The sequence below is a fragment of the Centroberyx gerrardi genome, chromosome 16, assembly GCF_048128805.1.
Source record: "Centroberyx gerrardi isolate f3 chromosome 16, fCenGer3.hap1.cur.20231027, whole genome shotgun sequence".
Lineage (NCBI taxonomy): Eukaryota > Metazoa > Chordata > Actinopteri > Beryciformes > Berycidae > Centroberyx > Centroberyx gerrardi.
In genome coordinates, this window is record NC_136012.1 from 1,325,953 (window position 1) to 1,348,488 (window position 22,536).

The 22,536-nt window shown below is 40.4% G+C and overlaps 1 protein-coding gene across 1 annotated transcript in view; it reads right to left on the bottom strand.

Moving 5' to 3' along the window:
* Positions 1–299: 299 nt before the first annotated feature.
* The window catches only part of gfra3 (GDNF family receptor alpha 3), a 30,629-nt gene continuing 8,392 nt past the window's right edge, over positions 300–22,536 (bottom strand). The window contains exons 2-8 of the mRNA XM_078289320.1: positions 14,879–15,175; positions 11,036–11,107; positions 9,210–9,564; positions 8,324–8,433; positions 5,934–6,068; positions 4,592–4,728; positions 300–521 (exon numbers count right to left, since the gene is read on the bottom strand). Of these exons, the coding sequence (XP_078145446.1) occupies positions 300–521; positions 4,592–4,728; positions 5,934–6,068; positions 8,324–8,433; positions 9,210–9,564; positions 11,036–11,107; positions 14,879–15,175 (1,328 nt within the window). The remainder of the gene's footprint in view (positions 522–4,591; positions 4,729–5,933; positions 6,069–8,323; positions 8,434–9,209; positions 9,565–11,035; positions 11,108–14,878; positions 15,176–22,536) is intronic.

Genomic DNA, 22,536 nt, shown 5'->3' on the forward strand with positions numbered 1-22,536 from the left:
CCTCAGTCACTGTTGACACGGCCCATGGACAGGTAAGTCGCATGCGGCGGGTCAAACCGTCATCTGTCAAGAGGGACATTTGGGGAAAAAACTGTACATTGAAGAAGAGGGGAAGGAGGGAAGCGAGGAAGGAAGTGAGGAAACAACGAGACGCTACTGACAAAAGGAGAAGTCTCTTCGCTTTGTTTCTTTTCTTTCAATCAGTCCGGGGTTGTTGGCTGGTCCAGGGTGTGTATATGTGTGTGTATGTGTATGTGTGTAAGTGTGTGTGTGTGTGTGTGTCCTCTATATCCTCCGTTCTACCCCCAGCTGAGGGAGGCAGACAGAAGCAGGAGGAGGACCAGGATGGGCGGAGGAGGGCCGGTGGAGGGGGTGGCGGCCCCCTCGGCCCCAGAGCCCAGGTTGGAGACGGTGGCCCTCTCCGAATACAGCGGGATGACGTCAAACTGGCCGCCGTCGTCGCTCTCCACCTCCTCTTCCTCCTCCTCTCGCAGCACCTCCTCTTCCTCGCTCTCCTGCACCTGACAGAGAGACAGACAGTAGTCAGAACTTGACTTTTACATTTGTGGGTCATTTTCACATTTTAGCGTCATATGGGGAAAGGGATGGATACAAGTGACCTATGAGAAAATACTGTTCACCTCAGCTTTCAGAGGGTAAATACTAGGGATGGGACGATATGCTTATCTCACGATACGATACGATATGAAGCGATATGATACAATAAGATACGAAACAACACAATGCGATGCGATACGATATGATACGAAACGATACGATACGATATGAAACTATACGATATGATACGAAACAAAACGAAGCGATACGATACGATACGAAATGATAAGATACGCTACAGTACAATACGGAACGATGCGCTACGATACGATGTGCAATATCACAAAATCAATCTAACAATAAAAATATTCTCAGATTTGGGTATGTGGGCCTAATGTGTACTAAATTAGGAGTCCTTGATATGAAAAAGGTTGAGAATCACTGCTCTAAAGCATGAAGTCAAATGTATCATCACTAAGTTCATGTGTGTTAAGAGTGAAAAGGATCAGGGGCAACCAAAGTCCACAGAAAAGTCATGGCTTTTAACCATCAAGTCATTCTGATATGACATGAATGTAGCTTCACTCTTTATATTACTTTCTTCTGGTTAATTGGATTGTGAATTCCCAGCTGTGAACTCATACAGAGGTGTGCGAACGAAAATGAAGAGCTTTGTTCCAAACTGAGATAATCAAGCTTGATCTCCGAAATGACAAATGGAAATGACACCTCCCAACTGAACTGTTACCGAAATTATTGCAGATTTGATTGTCTTTCTTCACAAAGTAGCAACAATTTTTAAACATTCAGTCAACCCATGCCTTGCTAAAATGGTGAGCCGTGAACATTAGGTGACATTTTTTTCCCCGTTGCCAGAATGGATATTCAGCGTTTTAAAGTGAAACCCTTCAAATGGTCTACCAAAGTGGAAAAATCACTTTAGAGAAACAAGCAAAGCTTCTTTGAGAGACAAGACAAGGAGCTGAGTGACGGATGAGCAGAAAGTGTGTGTGTGTGTGTGTGTGTGTGTGGGGGGGGGGGGGGGGGGGGGGGGTACAATGTAGGCCAACACTTGAAGAGAGAAGAGGTAGAGAGAGTGAATGAGAAAGAGAGGAGGAGGAGGAAGAGAGCAAGAGGAAGGGAGGAAGGAAGGAAGGAAGGAAGGAAGAGGGATTAGGGGGAAGAGGGGAAAGAGAGGGGGGGAGACAGATGGGCATGAATAAATTCATACTAATGAAGCCTGACTGATGCACTGCTTCCAACCAACACCTCATCTAATCCGCTCACTGAGAGAGAGACAGAGACACAGAGAGAGAGAGAAGGAGAGAGAGAGGGAGACAGAGAGAGAGAGAGAGAGAGAGAGAGGGAGGGAGGATGGTAGAGAGGAAGAGAGCGAATTGGAATCCCCTCTTGTCTGGCGGCCCAGATTATCTCTGGCAGTGAGGCATGCTGGGAGCCAGGGAACCACAGCGCGGTAGATTGTGGTCTGGCCAAGGTTACAGTAGCCAGGACCGGGATTGGATTGGACCACATTTAATGGTCACTGTTGGACAAGGTCAGCCAGGAGATATGACACTCTCAAAATACGTGTTCGTACTTTTCAGCGCGTCCGCGTGTCCGCTTTAACACGTCGTCTGTTGCTTTCTGCACATCTCCGTGTTGGCAAACTAAAATCTGATCCGACTGGCCTGGAATCAAAACACTTTGGGGCCAAAATTTGTCTGTGAGCCATATGTGCTGTGTGATTGGTTGGGAGAGGCAAATTAAACTGACACAGTCAAGATGCCTTGAACATTTTTTTTTGGTCATATCCAGGGTTTGAAATCCCCCGCCCCCCCACCAAGCGCCAAATGTCAGTAAAATTTGTCTTTGGAGGATAAATCAGTAGGGGTCGCCCGCCACACTGGCTGGTAACATTTTGAGACAATAACATCTAAATACCTTCGTTATATACATTTTTTGGTCTTTGCCTGTTCTCAAACTTTGTCCCTGCTGGCCACCGTACACTCTCTGGCCGAGAGCCAATCAGATCAAAGTCAATCAAAGTTAGTTGAAACATTATCCCTGTGTGGCAACACACAGCAGGTGTGAGGCCACTAAAAAGAAAAAAATGACAAGATTCATTGTATAAGCGAGTGAGGAAGTTTTAAATTAAAACTGTAAAGCTGTTCTTGTCTCTTTAGTGAAAGTTTCACACAGTATCTGATTCTATACAGAAAATAGGATTGAAAACAGGTAGGTAGATACATCTGTACATACACATAGTTATTCCGGTAAAAATGATTCTTGGTAGGTACGATACGATTGGATATGATACAATATATGATACGACACGATACAATATATGATACGATACGATACAATATATGATACAATACGATATATGATAACACCACGATACGATATATATGATACGATACGATATATGATACGATGCAATATATGATACGATACGATACAATATATGATACGATACGATATATGATACGATACGATATATGATACGATACGATACGATATATGATAAAGACACAATACGATATATGATAACACCACGATACGATATATGATACGATACGATATATGATACGATGCAATATATGATACGATATGATACAATATATGATACGATACGATATATGATACGATACAATATATGATACGATACGATACGATATATGATGCGATATGATACGATATATGATGCGATATGATACAATACAGTATATGATACGATACGATACAATATATGATACATTATGATACAATATATTATACAATACAATATGTGATACGATACGATACAATATATGATACGATACCAAACAATATATGATATGATACAATACGATGATAGAACTTTATTGTCAGATTTTTCTGAAATTTGTTATGCATCATAGCAGTTTCCGTTTTTAAAAAAGAAACACACATCATATACACATTACATTTTTTTTAGTTCACCAACCCTTGGCAGGTGAAAGTGAAAGTGAATTTTGGACACTGGTAATAAGGTGTGTGTGAGAAATCATTTCAATGCAGTTTTTGTGTTTATTTTAACAGCTTCTCTGACGGTGCGTTCACTTCAGCAGAAGCTTGTGGTGTCTCAGGGTGAAATCAACAAAGATTCCTGTGATTAAGCTTCTGTCAGCCATTTCTGAAAGATTGAGGACACAACTGAGAAAAAATATGAAGGTGGAAAATTACAGTGTGTATTCAATCTGGGTTTACATCAGACCTCCTTCAGGTTCACAAGTGAATCGCTGCTCTGTATAGCTGAAGCAGGCGTCTCTCCTCTGGACTAAAGCGCTCCTATGGAGTGCTGTTCTTGTTAAGATTGTACTCACACTATAAAATCTTTTGAAGGCTTGCCAAAGTGCTTTGATAATTCCTGCCCATGGGCAATTCCTTTGATCTTCAAATCAAACACTGACTAACTATTGTCTTAAACTAACAGCATTGAGAAGAGTAAGCAATATCGATGGTATGGAATGATTAAGACCTTGGAACTGCTAAACAAATCATTGTTTATTGATATTTCTAAGTTATGTTGTGTAAGGTTAAGGAAACGCTAACACTCAATGCTGTAAGTGAGTGAGTGATGAGTCCTTATGTTAATTCAATGTCAATTCAAATCACTTACTTCCAAAGGTAGAATTTAAATGGATCTCTATTATTTGAGTGGATAGAAGAACCTTTTTAGGGCAAAACTTTTTCAATAATATAGTTATATTCTATTAGTGGGCCACATCTTTAACATGGGATGTGTAAATTATATTAAAAAAATTTAAAAGCTCAAGTTTAAAAAAAAAAAAAAGAGGCCAGTTGTTGAATTGTTTTGAAGATGGAGATGATAATATTATCATTGCTATTGTTATTAACAATGCCAAAAATATTATTATAAAGCTTTTTTCCCAATAAATTTACAAAGTGCTTTACAAGCAAGGGAAATTGAATAAAAGCCAAAGACTATAGGAAGGCTTTTCAAAGGTGAAGCGGGTGCAGATGAGCGTGCAATCAGCTGCACTGTACTCACGATGTTGTTATGTTCAGGTAGGTGGTTGTTGCTCAGCAGCTCGTCCTCCTGAACCAGCGGGGAGGGTCTGGGTGCAGGAGGGGGGGTGATGTCTGCAGGCTGGGGGCCGGAGTTCCCCATCGAACTGATAGAGTTACCTGCGTGGAGACACAGCGCCTGTCAGTGTGCACGCATGTGTGTGTGTGCGTGGGCGTGAACATGCATATCTATTTGGCAGCTTTATTGCTTCGGCTGTCGGTGGCTTGATAAATCACCAAGTTTTGTGGGAAGCGCGTCGATGCATCGATCTAAGCTTTAGTGTTTGGACATACAGGCTCAACGTGTATCGACAGGCTTATTGACAGCTGATTTGATTGATTGACAGATGGACGACTTGTTTTTCCCCCGCCTCTTGGGCAATGCTAGCAGTGCTGAAGCCGTTTCATTAGTTCAATTCATAGCGAACATCATGCCAAGACCCAACCATCCAGAAATATTCAATAGACGTCGATGTGTTGAAATCAGCCTCGCCTCATTTCAATTTTTTATTTTGATTCCCTTCGAATTTTTCCTCAAAGCAGCTTTGACGGTGACTATTATTTTTATAAAATTTTTGCGGCGTGGGTCTTTTCATGATTCCAGTCCACAGATGCAAAATTTCCAAAAATGAAAAAGTATCCAGTATTCAATTTTATTCTTGTCAGGGTGGAAAAGTCTCTGAAACACAATTTAGACTAGTGATTCTCAACCTTTTTCAAGGACCCCTACTTTAGTCCACATCAGGGCCACGGACCCCCATTTGATAAAAATTTTGTGTCTTGGACCGAAATCTGAGAATATTTTTATTGTTAGATATGATTTTGTCCAGAACTCCATGACTATCTGTATTATAGGTAGAGAGATAACAGTGAAACTATGATCAAAGTAGTCATTCTTCTACATTCTCTAATTGTGTTAACTTCTTGTAAATGAAATAACGGCTTTGCTGCGGACCCCCTGGAATCCCCTCAAGGACCCCTGGTGGTCCCCGGACCCCAAGTTGAGAACCACTGATTTAGACCACTGGACACTAAAACACTCCACTGAAACCCAGGGTAATACTACTACTACCTCTACTACTACTACTACTAATACTAATAATAATAATTGTGTGGAATCTGCTAAAAACGTCTCACTTCCCATAGACAACCAGTGTAGTATTGATCTATTCTACAATAAATATGTAATCAGTCAAACTGCATCATATTCATCATATCAGAGGTGGACGACAAACCGATATATACTGGTTAGACAAATATATTGAGTGACATCTGAAGCCATATATCCAGAAATGATGTGTATATACAGTACAGTGTAGACTCACGCAGGCAGGGGTTGTGGGTGAACATGCGCTGGAGTCTCAGACAGTCCTGCCACTGATTGCCGCTGCCTTCACAGTTACACCACAGTGACACATCCGCAGAGCTGTTACTGATGTAGTTGGGGGTCATGATGGTGCCTGCAGGTCAGCGAGGTCAAAGGTCAGAACAGAGTCCTGCAAGTTCACTTGGGACAAGGTAAAGGTGGTATGTGTCTCATTGTAACATCAATAAATCATTTTGAGACATTAAACTAATTACAGATGGTGGAAAAGGTCGATGGAAGAATCACTTTCAACATGTTTATCCTCTTCAGGGAGGGGGAGGGGGGACAGGAATCAACGGGGTTTATGGGAAATGTAGTCTTAATTTGGAGAAGCACTAGCACTAACAATACTACCGGTGTGAGATAGAGGCTTATTTGGTTATGGTACTTAGATCAAGGTATCACAACTAAGTTCACAATGATATATTGATGTTTTAAAATGATACACATAGCACCTTATATTAATTTAAGCAATATTTCACTTTGGTATATAACGTCATTTTCGGAGCTTATATCTCAGGAATTCCTGGGACATTTCATGTCCTAATGATCAGTGGTAGTAGGGATGTCACATGTTAAAACTTCAAGAGTCTGAAAATCATATTTTGACACATATTCAAAGTGGAATGACCTAAATAATATTATTACTCTGTGTCTTCTGGGATCTGAAGTCATTTTGCCTGTCTGCTGTTTTCAATGAAGATAGTTGGGGGAAAAAAGTCAAAACAACCACTAGCAAAATTAAATTAATTCATTTATGCATTTTCACTTGAAAGACCTTATCCTCATTTAACTTACAGTTCTATACTACTTACTATGATGTGCACTATGAATTTACATTATAAAGATTTATGTCAGACTAAATAGGTGGTAATATGAGTTTAGGTAAACCAAAATCAAATGGTGCTCTACTTTTTTTTTTTTTTTTGCAAAAAAAAAAAAATACAGGTCTTTTTTTTAGTCCCAAATATATTGAAGGCCATTCTTAGTTTTAAATCAAGTTCTGGGAATTTGAGAATCAAAACAAATCTCATGATAAATCTCACTGTATTGTATCGTCACTCCCATTTTTACGGCGGACCTTCTGCTGCCCTGTTGTTAATGTGTGGAGTATGGGTTGTGCCTTTAAGAATGATATGAGCCTCATAGAAAACTCATCCATCATTGTCAGAGAGAGCAGAAAGCCACTCAACATTTCTGTATCCACATCTCTTGTCAGCTGTCGTACATCTTCACTTTCTATCTTGCTGTTTCTTCTCCTCCGCCTGATCTCCCCGCTCACTCACTTTCTGCCTTTCTACCCTTTACTTTTTCTCTCTGTCCATCAAGCTATCCATTGGATCCTGTATAGCCAAATGTATTTGTTTTGTGCATTATTAAGTACTTTTAGAAGGCTCTCTTTTACTAAATACAAATACAAGACAGCATCTGTATTGTGGTGCACAAATTGTGTTCGCAAAAATGTGTATTTTGCTGTCAAATTTATCATATGTGGCTGTCATTCATGATGACAATTTTAGGTTTAGTCCCATGTTTTATGTCCTTTTTCTTCATTTTGAAGCCTTTTCATTTATGTTTTCCAGCAGGTCCTGCATCTCCATGTGCTGATGTGTCTAACAGCCTGTAGGATTTTCATTAGGTCCTTGTTGAACTGCCATGTCTGAAATGCCTTTGATAGTAACCTTTATAGACCAGCTGATGCTCCCGTTGATGCCAGTCTTCACTGCAGTTACATTAGAAGGTTGATTTTTCCATTTCTCTACAATTCAAATAGCTTATGGAAGCGTTTGGCTTTTACAACATTACAACATTTGATTTAGGTTTTGCATATTTTTTGTTGGACTTCTTATTTTTAAGTGGCTTAATCCTTTGTTGAGGAACGTTAGTATAATTAAGTTGTAGTGAGCTATACTGGTAATGTGATTTGGTTTTTCAATGTTATATTTTCAGGTGGCTTTTCAAAACATGCATGAAACTAGCACTTTGTTAGTTTTCACTTGTTTAACCTTTAACTAGAAGGCAGAGAGTGCAAACCTCCACCAACAAACAATTCTCCAAATTATTGTTAGACATTGCTATCACTTAAATTTCAAGTTAGGTCTCATGGTAGATATCCTAGATCCATATCACCACCAACATTGAATCAATTGCTCCTTGGCTCAAGGCCTATCTGTCTACCAAATTTCATGGAAATCTGTTCATAGGTTTTCCAGATATCCTGCTGACAGACAGAGGAGGTAATAAGCGACATTGTATTTCATGCAACTCATCCATCTTTCCTCCTTGTCTCTTTCTCCCTTCCCTCATCTCCCCCCTTTTTCATCAGTTTTCCATCCCTCCATCCCATACCAATGAGTCCAGCGTAGGCCCGGAGGCAGAGGCCTGCTGAGTCTCTCAGACAGCCAGAGGCCGACAGAGGAGATGGCTGGCAGTTATGGAGGAAATCAGCCAGTCTGGACCTGGCAACAACACACACAACAACTGAACATCAAACACAAGAAGTGGGCAAGGAGTTTGCATGTGTGTGTGTTTGTGTACATGGGAATTAGGGTTTTTGAAGGCCGATACCAATACCGATATGTTGGGATATTTTGTGAAAATTACAAGTATTGACACTTTATTTATGATTTTCCTACAGATTTTACTGCCTTTTTCTCCATCCCTCCATTCCTTCTTTATTCTCTGTCTGTTTTCATTTTCCTCCCTCTATAAATTCAATATATATACTGTAGTGCTGAATGGGGAAAACATGAATGTGGTTTTGTCCCTCACTTGTACATTCCCATCAAAGCTGGGGTATCAATATTTTTGGATTGAAGCCACTAGTATTTTTTGGCAGTTTTCAAGATCTTTAAATTTGACCATTTTCATGCCAGAAAAGTATTCAGTATTCAGTGTTTCCCCCAGAATTATATACTCGTCAGGGTGGAAAAGCCTCTGCATTTAGACCATAAAATCTCCACTGAAACCCAGGAGAATAATATTAATAATCATAATAACTGCATATTCATGTATACTGGTATGGAATCTGATCAAGATGGCTCATTAGAATCCTCTCAGGTTAAGGGCTTCCCATAGACAACCAGTGTAGTATTGGTCAATTCTAGAATGTAATCAGTCAAACTGCATTATATCTATCATCCCATTTTTAATAAAAGGACAATATTGGCCCCATAATTTAGTCTAACCCATGTATCAGTGTAACCTATACACTCATCTCAGCTTGGTCTCTAACCTGCAGAGGTCGTCCCGGCGGCAGAAGCTCTGCTGGTGCAGGCAGTTGGGTTGTGGTCCCTCCATCTCCTGGTAGGAGCAGGAGGGTACGATGGTTTTCCTCCTCCTCTCCCCACACAGGGTGTTGGTGCAGGGGCAGAACAGGACACCCAGGCTGTATTCCTCCGGCACGCGCTCCAGGAAGCGCCGCAGGGCCCGGTGGCACTTGTGCTGGTTGCAGCGGTCGGTTGTAGGCACCCGCTTGGTGCAGGCCACGACGTACTCGGACCGCAGCGAGCCGCACTTCTCGTACAGGCCGCAGTCCTGAGCCGCCTTCAGGCACTGGTTCTCGACGTCCAACAGCATGTACGAGGAGGCTGGGGGTGGGGTGAGGGGGTAGAGGGGAAGAGGATGGAGGAAGGAGAGAAGTAAAGCAGCATAAATCTAGCGGCAAAATGAACATGGAGATGACGTCCGTATTTGTCCATGGCTGCTACCTGCATGGTTTGGTGAAATCAGGACCCGAATGTCTTTTCTTCAGTTCAAAAAGCATATAACCCATATTTAATCTGGTAGTCTAACTGAGATCCTGTTCTCTTTTTCAAGAGAGACCTGAGAACAACCAAAAAAACAAAAAAAAACATGCCTAAAAATCACACAATCAGTCACACAAGAATGAGGAGGCTGGAGGTGCTGTGGAGGGAGCAGATGAGGAATAGGACGGAGGAGGGAGTGAAATGACAAAGTGAGTAGAGGAAAATCTATCAAAAATCGTTGCTTGTGGGCGTCACTCGGTTTTGCCCAAATACAATCCAAATCCATAATCAAGACAATTTCAAGTCTTGAGGCACAAGTCTCAAGTCAGGTCCCAGGTCTAAATGTAGATTATCAAGTTAAGTGTTATCATGTCAAGTCAACAAATCAAGAGTCCAGTATCAATTTAATATCTTAAAGAAAACAAAGATTTTTTGATGCAATATTGTTTGTAGTCATCAAAGTATAAGTCAAAGTCAAGTCCCAAGTCACCAGAACCCAAGTCAAGTCTCAAGCCATTAAAATTGTGACTTGAATCTGACTGAGTCCAAGCCATTTGACTTGAGTTCCCACCTCTGTGCTTTATGCTAGCAAGCAAGCTAGCTAGGTAAGTAGTGTATTTGGGTGTAATGGGATAGGTAGGCTATAGCAAGCTAACAGTATTTGTTTAGCCTGCCAGAGCCAAAGTTAGCAGCAAAACTATCCAGGCTACTTCAGGTGACACACCAGGAAGACCAAGAATCTCTGTCACTTTCCTCCATGTATTTCGTTTGTTAGCTTTGTCTTCATAAGCTAATAAGCTAATATAGCCATATAGCCTGGTGAGCAGGAAACTTTGTGAACGTGACTGGTTCTCACACCACGACCATGCTCATTTGCATAACAATACAAAGTTTTTCAACTCGGGATTTATATGATATTATTGAACCATTTGCTATTAATGTCACATTAGTATGACTGTTAACTGAATCTGGTTATATTTGTTGTTTTTCCTTTGGCAGAAAATACTTTAAAAATTGAAATTGAACTTTACGAAAGAGGAAAAGGAACAAAGAGAGAGGAGTTCCCTCAGTCAGCTGATCACTGGCTATAGATTTATTTATTGATTGATACATATTGATTAACATGTTTGTAGCTTGGCGAATTGAGCTGCTCCGGTGAAGTGTACTTGTATGACAAACACAACTATAGAGCTGTCTGCCATTAAATAATCCATGTGTGACGGTGATGAACATTGACTCGTATGACCTAATTATAACAAAGTCTGCATAAGAGAGAGAGAGTGTTTGTGTGTGTGCATGTGTGTGTGTTTACCTGCCACTAAGGAGGCCATACGAGTGTCCATGAGCGTGTCGTCGTAGGGAGACATTTCAAGCTCGTCTTCCCCTGGAGAGAAGGAGTACACACACGCACACACACATACACATAAACATACACATACAACATCACGTCACCAGATCATACACAGGTACCCTAACCCTAACCAAATATTAATAGGAGATTAATTATTTCCTATTTACATGAATTGTATGCTAAAATGAAAATAAGATTAAATTAAACTTTATTGATCCCTGGGAAATTGAGCAGCAGCAAATAGTAGGATACAGCAAAATTATAATAATAATTATATTAACAGGAATAGAGAAAATGGAGGTGTTAAACATAATACAACCAACAATGTCAACACTAGAACATGTTGTGGAAATGTCTAAATGAAAAATATGAACTATAACAGTATGAGGGTGTGCAAAACAACAGCAGGAGAACAAAGAGAGAGAGGAAAGTGAATGAAGAAGTACGATATGAAAAGAATATGAAATATGCGCAGGACTGAATAAGTGAAAATTATAAGAATATATATCTATATATGCAACATTGAAAAAATGAGAAGAATATGAGAATATGAACAGAACAAATATGTGAAATTACAGCATACGTGATGTGCAAAATGTGTAGACAGTATGTGCAGATTTGGATATGGATATGATTTGGATATGTGCATTAACAGCTGTTCACAAATGTCACGTCTTTTTTCTTCTTTTTGTCACAATTTACTCAACAGCTTTAATTGTGCTATAGTCTGAACAAACCTGACTAAATCTGATCAAATATGGCCAAACCTGACCAAATCTGACCAAACCTGACCAAACCTGACCACACCTGGTCAAACCTGACCAAACCTGACCACACCTGGTTAACCCTGACCAAATATGACTAAATCTGACCAAACCTGACCAAATCTGACCAAACTTGACCAAACCTGACAAAACCTGACCAAATATGACCAAACCTGGTTAAACCTGACCAAATATGACCAAATCTGACCAAACCTGGCCAAAACCTGGTAAAATCTGGCCAATGCTGCCAACATGCTCCCACATACTGTAAAGCAACTCACTGATTCCAACTATAACATCTCCTGTCCCTCAGTGGGGAAAAATAAACCTGCGCAGCATTCTGCTATGACGGTTCACCGTGTCAAATTGACACCTTCTTCACAAAAGCTGATTGGGAGAACAAAGGCTGTCATTTATTTTCATGCAATCTTTTTTTCATTTTCCAGTTATCCTTTATTTAAAAGACAGTGGAGATGCGATGTACAGGTCGAGCCTCATAGGCAGATCTAATGTGGCGCGTTTCCCTTCTCGATGTTCCACTTCTTGATATACATTTTTGTGCTCTTATGTAATTTCCTAATCTCGACGTTTCCTCAGATCGCTCGCTAATCGAATGAGATGCGAACACGCCGCGCCAAACTGCGGCTCGCTCCAGCCACACTGAACGCAGCTAATAGAGACACAGCACGACAGCGTAACCCGCCTCACACAATTACATTACAGAACATTTCACTTCACTACGGAGGGCTTTATGTGGTTGAAGCATAACCTCATAGTAACAACCATCATCAACCAATGGCATGGCTCCTCCGGCGCTTTAAATCAAATCGGCATGGCTCAAATGAAGGCAGCATATAAAGGAAAACCCAAAGTCACCATGACCTTATTTTATTGGCTCTCTTCACTGGGCAGCTTTTGTCTCATTGTGAAACCCATTAGCAGAGGCTTGATTGACTAGTGAACTGGACCAGCCGTTTCTTCCTACAAATTATTCAACACACTCCAAAGTACAGACTCAATCAAGAATGTAATGGCATGTAAAGTGTTTATGTATGTAAATCCCATTCTGGGCTATATATTTATGGTAATGACACGCTAGAGCAGCCTAGCAGCGTTCGGAGCTAAGGAGTGTGTAATTACACTAATGCTCTGCTGACTAATAGGCCACAGGGGAGGAGGAGTCCGCTGGCTAGCGTTAGCTCACTTACTGATACACACATCACACCGGCACTCCGGATACGGTTCCACGCTCAAGACCTGCGCGTGTGTGTGAGTGTGAGTGTGAGTGTGTGTGTTTTCGTTTTAGACATTCAAAGTGAGGTCATTTCGATGATGTAAAAAAAAAAGATGTAAGACAGCCAAAGCCCCATTTTTTTGACCTTTCACCCAATCTGTTTAAAAAAAACTGTCAAACTAATTATTTCACAATCATCATGCTAACTGAGCTATCATACTGCCGTTTCTTTTTTTGGTATAATTAATCACAGATTTTTTCACTGTTTTTTTTTTGTTTTTACTTTTTCTGCCTTTTCTCTTTATTCCTTAGCTTTTCTGTTCCTTTCCTGTTTCTTTTTCATATTCATTTACTTATTTTCCACCTTTTCCCCCATTTATTTATCAGTACTATACTATACTATTTGATTTATTTATGTGTTTATACTGTCTTGTTTTGTTCGTTTTAACTCCGGTTTGGGTTGAGTTGCCTATATTACATTGTAATTATTATTTGTTAAGGGAGACACTCCATAAGCCCCTTGGGGTTTCTTTGGTCTTCCTTGCACAAGCTCTTCATGATGGGTTTTTTTTTTTTTTTGAGTACTTTTTCTTTTTGAGTACTTTGAGTGCTTTTTTTTAGTACATTACGTAGGTATTTTGTTTGAATTACACTTTTTAAAAACAAAAAAATAATAAAATTAATTTTTAAAAAATTACAGTTATGATTAGGTTTAAGTTAGGGTTATGGGTCAGGGAATGAATGTAGTTATTGGAAGGTTCTGTGTATGTGTGTTTGTGTGTTTTTGGGCAAGGCATTACAGTGCACAGGCCATTCTGTGCTCTAGCCATTATCACAGCTTAATCTACTGCTACATTTCACTATAGTTCCCAAACTAACAGTCACACTTCCAAACTTGAGTTCCAGTCTGCGATGGCCTGACACTGATCGTTATTCCAGTAATTCCACCTGCCACACAGTAGTGTGTTGCAATGCTGCTACCAGTAAAAAACATCACCTTCACATTAATCAGCACCAGGTCATGTTCAGTTACTGGCATTTTGAATTGTCAGCCTTTTTCAGGACAAACATGCACACTATCAATAAACCCTCATTTGACCAGTATCAGACAATTTTATTATTATAATGTTATTAAGGGATCTGTGTTGGTTTAAATAAGTCCCAGAGGGAGCCTCCGTATTAGATATGCCACCATTCATTTCTCAGACAGTAGCTGTGTTTCCATCCAACTGTCAAGCAAAGTTTAAGCGAACTTTTCAAATGTTGCAAAAAATAAAACGTCAATCAGGTGGGTTTCCATCAGCTGGGTGGAAGCGGATAATAAATTCCTGGATGTCAGGAAATTCACCAGAAAAATAGCAGAGTCTTTCAAAAGTTGATTAGTATTGATTAGTCTTGGGTAGGTTTTTATTGTTCTTTAATGTTAGATAATGTTGGTCATATTTCATACTTCTGAAGATTAAAACAGACACATGGACTGGAGACTTGTGAGCGTAAAAACAATTTTAGCTTCAATTAGATGAGAGGAAACTTGAATGATCCTCTTGGAAATTGCAGCAAATAGTAATAGCATACATCAGAGGCAAATAGAATATAAATAACAATAGAGAAAATGGGGGAGATATAAACATATGCAAGCAGAAATTATCAACACAGCGTACTGTGCTGTGGAAGTGGAAATGTATGCATGAAAATATGCAAAAATATAAAGAAACTGTATCAAAGGTCAGCTTTTTTAATTTGATACATCACGTAATTTGCATGACAATACAAAAACACACACACACACACACGACCTCTACTGACCTGGCAGAAGGCGAACCCTCCAGTAGATGCGGAGGCAGTGCTCCTCTCGGCGGGAGCCTCGCTGGCACTTGCACGCCAGCAGGGCCGAGTGTTTGGCCAGCAGGGCGTCCTGGCTCTCCAGGCACTCGGCGGCCGCCTGCTCCCCCAGCGGAGACAGCGCGGCATCGGCCGCGCACAGCTCCAAGCCCCGGTACAGCGCCTCGCACTGGGGGTCGGCGGCGCATCCCCGGTGAGCTTCGACACAGTCAGCGGGAGAGGGGGGGAAGGGGAAGATGGGCGCCGAGGATGGCGACACACCTAAGGCAGGGGGGGAGGGAGGGAGGAGGGCATATTAAAAAGGAGAGATAGAAAATAGAAGAGTGGAGAGAGGAAGGGGGAAAAGAGAAAGGTCAGACTCATCACATAACTGCCATACGCTCTTAAGAAAAGGGTTGTACCTAATATGGTAGCAGTAAACGGTACTTTAGGCTTGTGCCACAGAAGAACCCTTTACGATGCTATAAAGAAAGCTTCTTTATAGCGCCATAATGGGTTCCATGCCCAAATGGATCTACATGGAACCTTTATGGTGCTAAAGAACCATTTAACAGACGCGTGACTAAGTCAGTTTTGCTCGAGTCTCAAGTCTTGAGGCACAAGTCTCAAGGCAAGTCTCAAGTCTAATTGTAGAACAGTCAAGTCAGAACAAATCAAGAGTCCAGCATCAATTTAATATCTTAAAGAAAACTAAATATCTAGGACTTTTCAATGCAATATGGTTTTAATAGGATAAAAACTTGGTAAGAGCATCATGAGTTTGATTTCTATAATCAGTTTCAACTTCAATAAATTCAATCATTCCATACGAATTTAAATTCAGTCGTCTGCTGGAACAAATCTCATCACTTTCAATATTTTCAATCTAAGTCATTTACACAAACACAAGATCTTTTGTGAAGACTTTAGAAACATTTTCAAGTCATCAAAGTACAAGTCAAAGTCAAGTTCCAAGTCACCAGAACCCGAGTCAAGTCTCAAGTCTTCTCTTCATGCATCAAGTCAAGTCTTAAGCAATTAAAATTGTGACATAAGTCTGACTCGAGTCCAATTCATGTGACTCGAGTCCCCACCTCTGCCAGTTAAAGTAATAATCAGCTGCATTTTCATAATCTCAGCAAGCATTTGACAGTCAGCAACGCGCAGGAGGAGGTCAAGTTCAACGTCAACCAAAACAGGCACAACATTTTCACAGTATGATATTATGGCACGGTATCAATTCATAGTAAAACAGCTGTTTGATTGACAGGTGATCTGTGGGAGGTGCAGTGCAGAAACACCACAGCAATGAGCGCTGAGCAACAAAGATAAAGACAAAATAAAAACAATTATATATAGAGTCAGTGATGTCTCATTTGTGGCTAAAATGTTTTTTTTTATATATATATATATATTAGAAATGCATACTGTACTTATTAGTTATTATCTGCCTTGGAGAATCTGATGTAAAATGTGTTTTTTACGTTTCCATTCCGTGTTCATCTTTATCCTACGCTTTGTATTGCACAAAGTGAAAAAGTAAAAAATGGAGTTAAGTTATAACAACTTTGCTCGCATAAAATGTATTATATGTTCTACTGTAATCTGGTCAATTACCTTTTATGTCCATAAAGGTCTATTCTATTCTGTTCTGTTCTGTTCTGTTCTGTTCTGTTCTGTTCTGTTCTATCTATGGGTTTCCTATGGAGTTTGAACAATCCACAGCACAGATAGCCCGTGTTATTGCTTGTTAGAAAGATGACTTCGGCAGTGAACAGAATACAAAATGAAATCTACAATTCAATCTGACTCCTATCCTTTTCCTTCATTTTCAAGTTGCAAAAACCTGTGAAGAATTCCTCTCAAATTTGCATTGTCATGTGTGTGTGTGTGTGTGTGTGTGTGTGTGTGTGTGTGTGTGTGTGTGTGTGTTCGTGCGTGCGTGCATGTGGTTGAATACTAGAGCTTACACAGCATGATATTGTATATTTTTCTATTCTATCTCCCCTGAAAATGTTCTGCGTGATGCTGTTAGACTGTAAAAAGAAAAAGCTCCTCATATCAACCTTTAGCGGTTCTTCAAAGTGAAACTGGAAGTTCTCTGATTAACACTTTCCAGTTGTTGTTTTTTTTATAAAAGAACCCACCCTCTAAGGTTACATAGATAACACTTTCTGAAACAACTGCCCCATTAATAATACTGCAGAAAATAGGCAATTACATTTAATTTCATCTTGCAGGCTTTAACATAGTATTTCTACTATTCTTGACTTGAAAATACTTGACACATGTGCAAAGATCTCCTGACAAAATGGATGCAATAGTCACAGAAATGACCAAAACAGTGACAGTCTGACCGGTAGCCTACTTTAAATTAAAATTATAAGGTCGCTCAAATCACTTGAAAACATTTGATGGGGTTACGATTAAAGAACCCCACTACCTGAGCGATTTTTCAAGGAACCATTTTCATAGTGAGGGATTGTAAGGGTTTTAGCCATGCCAAAATGGCCATCATCTCCATGTGCTGTGGAACCTGTAGAATTTTCATTAGGGCTTGTTGAACTGCCATGCCTGCCATTGCAAGAAATGTAGTAACCTTTATAAGTTACTGCTCCTTCTGATGCTAGTTTTCACTGCAGTTGCATTCGAAGATTGATTTTTCTCTAGAATTCAAATAGCTTGTAGAAGCGTTTGGCTAGCTAGTACAAGATTCATTTCAAGTTCCCTGGTTTCCTGATGAGGTAAATCATGAAATTTTACATTGGATTATTTGATTTAGGTTTTGCATTTTGTTTGTTGGACAAACAACAATGGGCTTACTTCTTTGTTGAGGATGTAATGTTAGCGTAGTAGGCTAGGCCTTGCAAAGTGTATGTTAATATACGGTGACCAGACGTCCCGGTTTGTCCGGGATTGTCCCAGTTTGTCCGGGATTGTCCCAGTTTGTCCGGGATTGTCCCAGTTTCAAGATGGGTGTCCCAAGTCCCAACAAATATCTGTAAAACACTAAAATGTCCCAGTTTTCAACATTCACTACCAAATTGTCCCGGTTTTCACCACAATTAAAATAACAATAATAGAACTTGTTTTTAGCAAGACGTTTATCATGTTCTGTCCCGTTCATTATTACCTAACCCAATCAAAAAACGTAAACAATGCACCACGCGTCTGAATTCAACACTGATTTGTCTGTATGTGTGTCAATCAATCAATGTGTCGTTGTCAAGGCTGTTGCTAGCCTATGACGCTTGTGGCTCTGTCTGACAGAATCTGTCAGTACGCTAACGGTTAGCTGTCATGCCGAAGAGAAAGTCGGTCTTTTCTAAAGACCTCCAGAAGGCTTACTCTTTTCTTCGTGAAGTAGCCGGCAACGAAAGTGCTGCGTTCAGCACACACTGCAAGACTACATTTTCGGTCGCACACGGTGGAAATGCCGACATAAAAAATCATATTAAGACGGCCAAACATAAGCGGTGGCTACAAGCTAGTAGTAGCACCGTTGCGACCTACTTCAGCGGGGCAAACGCTGGTGTTATTATACAGTTTTCAAATAAACTATGTTTTGGTGGATTTTTGGAGACAAAACATCATTTTTCGTTTGCTGAGGCGCTGTCCATGGTGTTGAAAGGTGCAGTCACTAGGTGTGCTAAGCGCTGAAATAATTGTCCCCCATCCTGATGAAAACGCCTATGGTGCGTACATAAGCGCATACATGTGCGCATGCATGAACATGCGGTACACTTAAGGGTCCCGGTTTGGGGGTTTGAAAATGTGGTCACCCTATGTTAATAGTAATGTCAGCTAAGTTGTAGTAGAGCTATTATTGCTGATTTTATTTTAGTTGTCATTGTTACATTTTCAAGTTGACTATTGTTTAATGTGCTGTTGTATGGAAGTGTTCATCTTTGTTAACATCAGCTGTAGACAGTCACCAACGCTGGCTGTCTTGGCTTTGTAGTAATAGACAGCTTGTTAGCCAAGATGCTCACAGCTAGCAAGCAAAGAAGTAGTACTAATTTTCACTTGTTTAACCTTTACTAAGCAACATTCTATTTTATGCAATTCATCCATGCATCTTTCCACCTCCCACTATTTGCCAAACCGCATTCTCCTTTCTACCCATCTTACTCTCCATCCTGTCTCCTTCCTTTCCTTTCTTTTGTAGCAATCTAGACACCTTGTTAGCCAAGATGCTCACAGCTAGCAAGCAAGGAAGCTAAGCTAATTTTCACTTGTTTAACTTTGAATAAGCAACATCCTATTTTATGCAATTGCACCTCTCTCTATTTGCCAATTCTCCTCTATTCTCCTTTCTCCATCCTGTCTCCTTCCCTTTTTTTGTAGCAATCTAGACGCCTTGTTAGCCAAGACGCTCACAGCTGGCAGGCATGGAAGTAGCGCTAAGCTAGTTTTCACTTGTTACAGATACCGTTTGGATTGTGCGGAACCCTAAGGTTCTCCAGGAGGAACCGTTATTTCCTAAAGTGTAGTCGCTTTGATTTGCACTACCAAAAGGAGAGGCTCCCCTGGTAAAATCCAATAGCTGATGCGCGCAGGGAAGTACAGAGAAGTTTTCTGAGGACAGCAGAAATGTCATACAGGGAGGAGAAATAGGGGAACGGAAAGATAGATGGAAAAAGGGAGAGGCGAGAGAGAGCGAGGTAGAGGCAGAGGTACAGAGAGAGACAGAGGGAGCGTACCAATGTGAACCTTGATGGGTTGGACACACGCACAGTATGAAGCACAATCAGCATGCACCGCTGAAAATGATGTTCTTAGAATCGCACACACACACACGCACACACACATCTGCGCACATACACACTCCCAAACAACACACGCAACACACACACACACGCGCATGACTGCCCCGAGAAGGACCCTTTTATGTGTGTGTCCTGCTGGGAGGGAGACTGGGAGGCACAGAGCCCATCATTATTACCAGAACACAATACCGCACAACCACAGGGGAGAGGGTGGAGGGGGCAAAGCAATCTGTCTAAGACACACACACACACGCACACAAACACACACAAACTTACATACACGAACGCGCACACAGCAGTGTCAGAATAAAGTGGCTGAGAGAGCATAAACAGCTTAACATTCAGTGCCGGATCAGTAGACGGTATGTAAATTGAATACTGAGTGTGCTGATGAAAGACTAACCACATACATAAAACATTGTTGGTTGAACAAACAGCCTTTGTGGAGCGCTGCCTCCTCACACACCACCAGAACTCACTTTGTCACACGAGGCAGACAGGCCACCGACTGACTGCTGAACCCAAGCGGTCGGGTCCTGACCACCTAACCGGAGTGGTTCACCTCTGATGCAGCCTTCATACCGTGGCTTTAAAAAAAAACAAAAGCCATACCGCTCGGCACTGCGGAATGTCAGTCACCCACAATGGCAAACTGCTCAAGCATTCAACATACACGAAAAAAAATGACCCGTTAAATAGCAGCGTGTTCATTCTCACCATTTCATTTGATTTCAAAATGTCTAAAAGTTAGTAATAACAGTAATAATTTGCTATTTTGTCATATAAATAAATGTTAATTTTGCTACTCTATCATATCCCATACAATAGTGATTCATCCTACACTGACACCTCATTGAATGCTCTATGTTTTTCATTCTCTTAAAGCCATTTCGATCGAAAGGCTTATGCTTAAATGCTTGAAATTAGTTTCTTAGACAAATATAAATAGTGAAGTTGATCCTATGTATGAATTTCTTTCCAAGGCCTTAGCCTTTCCATCAAGGCAAAGGACGGCTACTTTAAAGAATCTAAAATATAAGATTTTTTTGATTTGTTTAACACTTTTTTGGTCACTGCATAATTCCATTTGTGTTATTTCATAGTTATGATGTCTTTACTATTATTCTAAAATGTGGAAAATAGTAAAAATAAAGAAAAATGTGGTGTGTCCAAACCTTTGATGGGCATTGTACACCCAGTTCATGAAAGCTTTTACATTTTCTGTTCTAAACACCTAGGAATGGGTTTGTCTTTCCCAGGAAAAATGCTCTGCTGCACTGGAAGTGATGCGTTTTATGTTTACAGAAGCCACAACAGCATTTTGTTTGGAATAAATATAAGAAGACAGAAGAAATATTAGAAGCCACCGTTTACATGTCGTGCCTATATTGAGTGCAAAATAACACCAAAGCCATTACCGTTTATCACCAGAGGTGTTTCTGTAATCAGGAAAAACAAGAATCTTGCAGATTATCACTTTAAATTTTGCAGGAATAATTCAATAGGATTCTCGTTGTCAATGAAAAGGAAGCCAAGCATGGAATTGGAATATTCTAGCCAATCCTAAATTTGGCAGTATGTGCTTTTTCTCCCAGACTCCAAAATGTTCAGTCAGAAGATGAAAGCTCTTGCCTCTTCACTAATTTATCTTAATTGGAAGAGGAAGCTAGAAGAGCAGGTGGGCAAACAAATGTACGTGCTTCCATTTTGCTAGACTTTCCAACATCCGGTTTGTCTTCACCGCCACAGCAGACAGCAGAAGTTGGGAAAATTCAACTTTTGTTGCCACAGTGCGTCTGCAGGCGGTAGGCAGCACTTCACACCAGTTCTGGTGTTTACCGTTGTTCTTCTATTGAAAACACTGAACATCCGGTTTGCCATCTGCCGCATACCAACACAGTGTGAATGAAGCATAAGAGTCTGGGAGCTACTTCTATGTAGCCAACCATTCAGTGATGAGGACATTGGTTTAGCACTGAGCAGAGCACTTTCTCAATCCAGCAATCACAGAGCATATTTGCCGATACTTGTTAATATTTTGAGTGGAAAATGAATAGTTTAAATCAGGGGTTGTCAAACATTTTCATGTCACAGACCCCCAGATAGGCATACATTAGACTACACACTCCTATTTGATCAGATTTAGTCCCACATAAGAAGATTGTAGATGTGAAGACTGTAGGTTACATTCTCTAATTGAGATAATTTCTAGTGAATTAAATTAATGTGACAATAAGTTATTCCTAATTTTGTTGGGGACCCCCTGGAACCACCTCAAGGTCCCTTAGAACCCCCTCAAGGGACCATGAAACACCTTCAAGTACCCCTGGAACACATTCCAAGACCCATGGAAGTCCCTGAACCCCACTTTGAGAGACCCACTGGTTTAAGTTATGGATCAAATTGCTACACCCCAGTAGAGGTGTCATCTTGGAATAATGAACAAAATAGGCCTACAGTAATATGAAAACACCAGTACAATAGTGACAATCTGTTGTTTTGACAACAGAGCTTAAGTCAGTCAAATGGAAAAGCAGCACGCTTATTGATGATGTTTCATAAAGGCCAGATTTTCGAGCATTATAATGACACACACTCACACACACACACACACACATGTGGGCGTGGCTCCATTGTGAGTCATCCCAGACAGACAAAGGAGTGTGAGTGTGGCATGACACCTGAAAATAATGAAAGGACATTATGAGAAAAGAACCATGTTGATTACCAGTAGGGTTCAAATGACATGTGTTTTTGAAGGCCGATACTATAAAATTTTTCGACTGAAGTTGCCAATAACCAATATTTTGTCAAAAATGTAAAAAAAAAAAAAAATCCAAGTTCTCAGTGTTTCATTTTATTCTTGTCAGGGAA